The following is an 8,707-nucleotide window of genomic DNA, read 5'->3' on the forward strand; positions in this document are numbered from 1 at the left end:
GCCTTGGGCTGGGCCTCTGCTGCTGAGCTGGGCTGGGCTCCTGGCATGGAGGGAGCTGATGGCAAGCGGGCAGCGCTGCAGAGAGACAGCTCTGCCCACGAGCAGCTCCTCTGCCAATCGCCTAGGGCTGAGGGCTCTGCCTGCAGGCAGCGAGGGGAGAGGAGGGATGTGAGAGAGACATTATTAACAGCCTGGGCTGGGAGGGCAGATCAGAGCTCACCTGGGGAGAAAACTTCACAGCCATTGACATGGTAAGTCTTAGGCTGCAGGGCAATGCGGTTGCGTTCCTGGAAGTGTCTCCTAGACCTGGCACACAGCAGAGTCAGTAGGACCTATTAAGATGACTCTCCTGGCTTTTCTGGCATGGAGCAGGAGGACACACTGCAGAGCAGGGCTTCCCTGCTGCACCAACAGAGGATTGCACATGATGTCTCTCTTCTCCCAGGAATGGCTGCAGGGGTGTGCAGGTGGGTGTGCAGGCAGGGGTGCCCAGGGCTGTCCTTCAGAGCAGGGTCCCTGCACCACACAGGATTTTGTGCTGGGGCAGGGACTCTGCTGTCTGGCAGCATCAGTGTTCAGTCTGTCCAAGGATCTCCCCACAGCTCTGCTAGGAGAAGATCTCAGTCAAGGTAGTAACCCCCAGCAGGGTAGGACAGGGTCCTTCTGCTCTCAAGAGAGTGCTGCATGGGTCAGGGCTTCTCACAGCTTCAGCTCTACCTCAGGACTTATCCAGTCTCCCATAGTCTCTGTGTGCTACCTAGGATCCCCATGGAGAAGACACCTTGGTGTTAAGGCCATGGAAATGCTGTCGAGCAGCTTTATGGGGCAACTGCAATGCTCCCGCTGTGTCCCAATGTGGGAGGGGAGGAATGAGATCCTCCTCAGGCACCCTGAGAAAAGGCGAGGAGTCTGTCAATCTGCTCTCTGAACCTGGGTCCCTCTGCTCTCAGCAGTGCCCAGTTTCTTTCCAGGGGAACCCCTGAGTGTGATCATCCTCCAGCTCCAGCCTGCCAGCGCAGGACAGCTGAGACCAGGACTGATGGGCAGAGCCGCTCTCCTCCCTTTGCCTCTCAGGACCCACAGGATTTCACGTGGAGTGCACGAGAAATGCCAGGGACATCAACTGTCCAAAACCACTCCTAAATGTGGCAGGTGCAACTGGAACAAAATACACACAAGAAAACCCCCTCAGCTCTGTTCTGCGGTTGGGCAAATTGCGGACAACGATGTTGAAAAGCCCTTTGACAGCACACGAGTACATTTAATTGGAGATCACCCCGTTGTCCTAGTTCCCTCTCGCTGCACAGCTAGAGGAATTCCTCAGGGGCCCGTTACAGAGGCCCTGCTCCCAATGGTCCTCTCAGCCAGCAAAGCCCAGAGCTCAGGTGAGGGAGCTGCAGGGAGATCTTCCTGAAAAGAGTCTGAGTGCAGGGCTGCTATGAGACGTGCGATACGCTTTGCTCAGAGAAGTCTGACCTAACACAGAACTGCCTTTTGCTTCTCAACAGACAGCCATACCCAGAGGGACCAAATGTCCAACCACAGCTCCATCACCCAGTTCCTCCTCCTGGCCTTCGCAGACACGCGGGAGCTGCAGCTGTTGCACTTCTGGCTCTTCCTGGGCATCTACCTGGCTGCCCTCCTGGCCAACGGCCTCATCGTCACTGCCATAGCCTGCGACCACCGCCTCCACACCCCCATGTACTTCTTCCTCCTCAACCTCTCTGTTCTCGACGTGGGATGTATCTCCATCATTGTCCCCAAATCCATGGCCAATTCTCTCTGGGACACCAGAGCCATCTCCTATGCAGGATGTGCTGCACAGGTCTTCTTTCTATTCTTCTTGTTAGGTGCAGAGTTTTATCTTCTCACTGTCATGGCCTATGACCGCTACGTTGCCATCTGCAAACCCCTGCACTACGGGACCCTCCTGGGCAGCAGAGCTTGTGTCCACATGGCAGCAGCTGCCTGGGGCAGTGGGTTTCTCAACGCTGTCCTGCACACGGCCAACACATTTTCACTGCCACTCTGCCAGGGCAATGCTGTTGACCAGTTCTTCTGTGAAATTCCTGAGATCCTCAGGCTCTCTTACTCAGAATCCTACACCAAGGAAGTCAGGATCCTTGTGGTTACATCCTGTTTATTTTTTGGCTGTTTTGCATGCATTTTTGTGTCCTACGTGCAGATCTTCAGGGCCGTGCTGAGGATCCCCTCTGAGCAGGGATGGCACAAAGCCTTTTCCACGTGCCTCCCTCACCTGGCCGTGGTCTCCCTGTTCATCAGCACTGCCATGTTTGCTTACCTAAAGCCTAACTCCATATCCTCCCCATCCCTGGATCTGGTTGTGGCTGTTGCATACTCGGTGGTGCCTCCAGCAGTGAACCCCCTCATCTACATGAGGAACCAGGAGCTCAAAGAAGCGTTGAAGAAACTGATTCAATGGGTTCAGCTTCAGCAGCAGCAAGCTGTCCTCACAGCCTGATCGTAGGTTTCCTCAGGGCAGCTTGTGCTGTATTTGTTTTTCAGCTCTGATGTCATGTTCATACAGTAATGTTTGTATTCACTTCACATCTTCAGGTGTAGGACATGAGCCGAATGATGCAGAGGTCTTTGGTAAATGTGCCGTCACAGTGTCAGAGCTTCCAGAGCTTTCAGAGCTTCCTGAGTATCAGCTCGGTAATAAAAGGGTGTTTCCCAAGGGCAGCTCCTGAAGGCTGGGCTCTTCTTCCTGCTGAAGTCAGGACCAGGCTCAGGGAACAGCCATGGCCTGTGGCTGAGCTTGGTTCTCAGTGGGCTGACGGGCAGAGGGCGCAGGGAGACGTTTTGGGGAGCGAGGTCTGAGCTAAGCTCTCACTTGTGGCTGCCCAGTGCCACTGGAGACAGTGAAGGGGCTCAAAGTTGCCTGCCCAGGGCTCTCCTGCAGGCAGCAGAGCTGAGTGGAAGCTTCCTGGCTTTCTGAGGGGAATCTGGAGACCCCAGAAGAGCAGAGGGCATCTACAGGGACACCATGTGTGTGGGGGTAGGCTTCCCAATAGAAGGGACCATCCAAGGTGGGGTCACTCAGAGGCACAACGCTATATTTAAGTATTCACAGGCAAACAAGAGCTCTGCTGTGCCAGGGGAGGCTGTGAAGACCCAGCAAGGTAATGAAAAAGAGACTGGGACTTGACTCATGTCTCCTTCAGTAAAAGCCCACGGATGGTTCAGTGTGCGCACTGGAAAACATCTCGCGTCAGGAGAAATGCTCTGAGCCCATTCCACAGCTTTGGATGGCTGGGAAGGAGCTCAGTGGCAGCGTGGCCCATCCAGCTGCATCTCCTTCCCAACATGACCAGCACAGCCACTGGGGGTCACCCCATGGTCCTGCAGCACACTGGTTCTGTAGAGCATCACTGCCAGCTTGGGGCCCTGTGGGGGTCACAGGGAAGGGCCAGGAGCACGCAGACAGATCAGAGTAGACATGGGGAGAGACCAGACAGGAGCTGACCAGGGCTGGAAATGACCTTGGAGAGAAAAAATGCAGTGTGCAGCTACTCCAAGATAATACCCAGAGTTTGGGTAGCCTAAAGAAGGACATGGACCAGTTGGAGAGGGTCCAGAGGAGGGCCACAAAGATGATAAAAGGGCTGGAGCACCTCTCTTATGAGGACAGGCTGAGAGAGTTGGGGCTGTTCAGCCTGGAGAAGAGAAGGCTCTGGGGAGACCTGATAGCAGTCTTCCAGTACCTCAAGGGGGCCTACAAGAAAGATGGGGAAAGGCTGTTCAGTAGGGCCTGTTGCAATAGGACAAGGAGTAATGGTTTTAAAATAGAGGGGGGTAGATTTAGATTGGATATTAGGAAAAAATTTTTACAATAGAACAGTTATAGAACTGTTATAGAACACTGGAACAGGTTGCCCAGAAAGGTGGTGGAAGCCCCATCCCTCGAAAAGTTCAAGGCCAGGCTGGGCTCTGAGCAACCTGATCTAGTGGGGGATGTCCCTGCTTCTTGCAAGGGGGTTGGACTAGATGACCTTTGAAGGTCCCTTCCAACCCTAACTATTCTATGATTCTATGATTCTATGAAATGTCATGTGACCAGAGAAAGTCTTCCAAGATGCTGACAGGGGTTGTGTTTGGAGAGGCTGAGAGACCTGAGCTTCTTTAGCCTGCTGAAGTGGTGGCTGAAGAAAGAAGAGGAGATTAAAAATTTCTTACCAAGATTACGGCACTTTTGCTTTTGGTGGTGAGAAACAGCATGAGAAAGGAAAACCATCAGAAAATGCAGCTTTGGAGGACCAGAGTGGACATGAGGATAAAGAAATGTCATCCTGAGGGTAATGCAAAAGTCCCTCAGAGGGATTCTGGACCAGCCCGTGGCTTTGTGATTCAAGGAAGAGCTCATGGGGATGGAGAGACACCAGTACAGGTAGGGAGACCCTGTTGTGACAACAAGGTTGGGGGTCTTTGTCCCCTTGGCTATGGCTGATGACCCTGCCATTGAGGCCTAACAGGAGACACATCGTCCTCAGGGCAATGGGGGGTGGTTGTCTACTCACACCCACCCCAGGAGGCCGGGAGGTGTGAAACCGTTCTCCTTCACTTGGCATTGCACCTCCTACATGTGCAGGAAGAGCCCTGAGCAACACCTAAGGGACAAGAGCTCCCTTCCCTAGGGATGGGGCTCAGGCCTTGCTCATCATCTTTTGTCAAACAAACCAAGGGTTTTCTCAGCACCAGCGTTGCCTGGTCCTTACCTCTGCCTGCCTCTTATCATGGCCTCCAGTTATCTGCTGTAACAAGTCCATGGAGAGGCTGTGTCAGTCGTGGCCCTCAGAGGGACCCAGCAATGCTTCAAGGTCCTTTGGGTTTTGCTTCCGACTTTGATTCCTGGAAAGGTTTGTGCAAATCTCCTCGCAGTCGCTCAGGTTCATGGACTCAGCACCCAAAGCACCCTGGGGCTCATTACTGTGCAGAAAGCTGTCATGTGCCTTTTGGTTTCTACACATGTTTTCAAGTCTTCATGTCTTGTAGAGCTAAGTGGAGATGTTTCAGGGACGTAAGTAAAGAGGTCACAGAGTACTCTAATAAAAAGTTAGGTTTGCTTCTTAAGGGCATTTTGCCTACTTCTCCAGTCTACTGAAGAAGGGAGAGCAGCGCTCTCCAATGGATGTTGATCCAGGCTGTCTCCTAAGGAGGTCTGGCAAGGAAGGAAAAGCAGTCCCTTGAACTCTGCTTGGACAACCTTGCTCCTCACCACCCCAAGTCCAGCAGTGCCCTCATCGGCCACCTGACAGAGAGGTAAGAAAGGACAGATGAAACCAGAATTCACGGTTAATTAGACTCCAGAAAGATGAAGCAAGTTTCTAACTCCCTGAGGCTCAAAGCAGAAACCAGACCAGTGAATGACCAAAGAGCCAGCAGATGAGGAAACCTGGGAGCCATGGGAAGGGCCTGCATTCATTTAGTCTGCTGAAAGACGTCCTTAGACATCAGGAGAGGTGGAAACACCGGAATGAGGAGGGACATGAAATAACAGAGTAGTGGTGACGCACGTACAGGGGAAGGCCAATGCTTCTCCTCCTGCCATAAGTACACTTCCTCGCAGGTTCCGTTCTCTCATGGTGGGGAAACATTGCCGTTTCTTAAAAGCGCTGGAATGCTTCAGCTGAGGAAAATGTGCTTGTATGTTTTAGCTAAATGTAAAAAATAAGACAGTGCACCTTTCCCGTAACATACTAGCTGTCTGCCCATGAACAGGCAGTGCCACTTTTAGGGGCCCCAGGGTACCTGAGGTGCTGGCCTGGGATTGGCATCTGTCACACAGGACCTGTGGGAAACCAGAGCTCCTTGCAAGCTGCAGGTGAAGGCTGGGCAGGAGTTCCCAGGGCATCTGCACTGGCACCAGGTGTCTGTGTCCCTGCAGCTGAAAATATTTGTGTCCTACATCCATTCCCAATCCTAGAAAACTTTTTCCATTTCAAAAAACGAGAAAACCCAGAAAAGTGAGTAAAAGCTGGAAAGTCTGCTGACACATTCCTTTGCTTTGCATGTTTGTCTTCAGCTCTTCTTCTTTTCATTTGCATTGATATTTACTGACATCTGACAGCCCAACAGGCATAAAAACACGATCATTCTGTGTGGTGCACAGAGCCCCTGCCTCCCCTTCCCCACCCCCAATTCCTTGCCCAGGATTTTTCACCCTTTCACAGAGTGAGTCGCGCTGAGGTGCTGACTCTTCTCCACCGGTATAGAAATTGGTGTAAATGGTCACTTGCAGCCCAGGAGATTTCCTGTCCCTAAACCAGAAGGTTTCTGCTCTAGTTAGAAACAAAGCTCAGCATCGTCAAAAGATTGTAAGAGAAGTGAGGTTGGAAGGGACCTCGGGACGTCTGCAGTCCCACCTGTTCAGAAACAGGGTCAGACCAAGGTGTTCAGGGCTTGATTCAGTCCGAGTTACAAAACCCAGTTGGAGATGTCCCTGGTCCTTGCAGGGGGGTTGGACTGGATGACCTCTGAAGGTCCCTTCCAACCCTTCTATGATTCTATGCTTCTATGATTCTTTTCAATGATTCTGTGATTTTTATTGTCCAATGTCTCAGTTTCAGTTTGCAAAGTCTCCTTTTCAGAGTCCAAACCACGTCTAGAGTGTCCAAAGCATTGTGTTCAGGCTCCAAAGCATCGTTTATTTGATCCAGACAGTTGGTTTTCAGGTCCAAATTGTATCTTGAGAGTCCAAACTCTCCTTTTTATGATCCAAATGCCTCCTTTTGGACCAAAACCTTCAATTTAGGTGCCATGCTTTGGTTCTAGGGTTGAAAGCCCCATTTCTACGCTGCAAACTCTCAATTTTCGGTTCCAGGACCTCACGTGAGAGTTCCAAAGCCTACTTTTAAGTTTCAAAGATTCACCTTAAGGGCCCAGAGCGTCCCATTTAATGCGAGAAGTCTTATTTTGCAGGTCCAAAGCCTCATATTGAGAGTCCAAAGCCTGATTTATAGGGTCCAGAGGCTCACTTTTGGGCCCAAAGCCTCATTTTTAGCTTCCAAAGACTCATTTTCAGGGACCAAAGCCTCTTTTTAAGGACTCAGTTTTCAGATTTTAAAGGGGCAAAGCCTTAGGGTTTGGTACCAAAGCAAGAGTTGAGGGTTCAAACCCTATTTTTGTGGTTCAAAGCCTCATTTTCACTTTTAAACCCTCATTTTTAGGGCCCAAAGCTGCATTTGCAAGTTCCAAAACCTCATTTGGCGGGTCCAAAGCCCTGGGTTTTTTTTCAGCTCTAAGCCCTCATTAGAGTGCCCAAATCTTCATACGCTGGACAGCGGGTTGCCCGGGCAACGGATCACTGTGGGGACCCTTTGTGACCTCACTTTGTGACAGCCCGCGGTGCTGCATATACCTAGCGCAGCCCCCACCCCACAGTGTCCAGCAGGACAGCAACGGGACAGGGCAGGAGCGTGGGTCTGGCGAGGAGCCCCTGAGCGCAGCCCACATCTTTTCCTGCTGCCCAGAGCAGCCCCGCAGCACTGAGACGTTTCCCCGAGGCTTCCCCAACCCTTTCCTCCATCCCACAAGATGGAAAGGAGACCCCCCAGCTGTCCCAGAGTAGCCTGGGAGGAGGTGAGGGCTCCCAAAAGGAGCAGCAGGGCCCAGCCACTAAAATACGGTGAGTGAGTGGCCCCCGGGCTGGCAGCAGGACGCGGACCTTTCCAGCCCATCTGCAAGCCAGTTCCTCAGCCCTGAGGAACCCTCCGGGTTTTCACTGACGCGTGGTGCTGCAGCCTCGCAGCCCTTTTGCTGAGCACACTCGAGGCCATACACCCCCGGGGAGACTGTGCCAGGGGAGCTCCTGCCCTGGGGCCCTCTCTACAGCCCTCCCTGCTCTCCTCCAGCTCTAGATGGCAGCTGGTTAGCTGTCTATGAAGAGGAAGAGGAAAGCGTGCGCTGCATCCAGGCTTTTCTCGAGAGCACCAGCAAGGTAACCGTGGTCATTGCCCTGGCAGCTGTGCCTGTATCTCCTGATGGCCCTGCAGCTCTGCTGCCAGCTGCCAGGGCTCTGGTCGTGCTGGCCATGTGCCTCCCTCTCTCACGCTCCCCCTTGCCTCCCTTGTCCCTGGTTTGCAGGATGAGGCCCAGAAGATGCGTTTTCTGTGGAGCATCCGTAGGCTGTGCCGAGCCGCCAGACACAAGGTCTTGTGGCAGGGCCTGGATGTCTTCTGCCATGGATTGGAGCTGGCAGAGACTATCAGGGTGAGGAGACACCCGGCGGGTCTGGGGAAGCATGCAGGGACCCCTGGCAGTGGCACGCTGTGACAGCAGCGCTGGAGTTGGGAGGGGGTGATGGCGAGTGTCCGTGGGTCCCAAGCTGTCCCCGAGGGGACTTGAATGCCACCGAGTTCAGGGACTCGGAGCCCTGCCAGTGGACACCCCAGCACCCGGGTCCTAAGGGCAGCATTCTGTGGGCCGGCAGCGGGGTGGGGGGCAGAGGGGCTCTGCCAGCCCTGCCCAGCAGTGCCAATGCTGCTGGCACGGGGTGCTGCTGGCTGACAGCTCCCATCCCGCTTGTGCTCTGCAGGCACTGCTGCAAGAGGAGCCCAAGGACCACCTGCGCACGGCGGTGCGACAGCAAGCCATGCTGGCCATCGCTGCCTTGAGGTACCTGCCCAGCCCCTGCTTTTGACTCTGTCCCCAGGGGTGCCTGGAGGCACTGCTCCCAGCGCCTGTGTCC

General features: G+C 53.5%; 1 protein-coding gene across 1 annotated transcript; it reads left to right on the forward strand.

Moving 5' to 3' along the window:
- The first annotated feature begins 1,699 nt into the window (after positions 1-1,699).
- On the forward strand, positions 1,700-2,482 carry LOC147599771 (olfactory receptor 14C36-like). The gene is made up of 2 exons (XM_086753532.1): positions 1,700-1,927; positions 2,309-2,482. The coding sequence occupies exons 1-2, from the start codon at positions 1,700-1,702 to the stop codon at positions 2,480-2,482; spliced, it is 402 nt and encodes a 133-aa protein (XP_086609658.1).
- Positions 2,483-8,707: the final 6,225 nt, after the last annotated feature.

Source organism: Chlamydotis macqueenii, chromosome 8, assembly GCF_036417535.1.
Source record: "Chlamydotis macqueenii isolate bChlMac1 chromosome 8, bChlMac1.mat, whole genome shotgun sequence".
In the NCBI taxonomy this organism is placed as follows: domain Eukaryota; kingdom Metazoa; phylum Chordata; class Aves; order Otidiformes; family Otididae; genus Chlamydotis; species Chlamydotis macqueenii.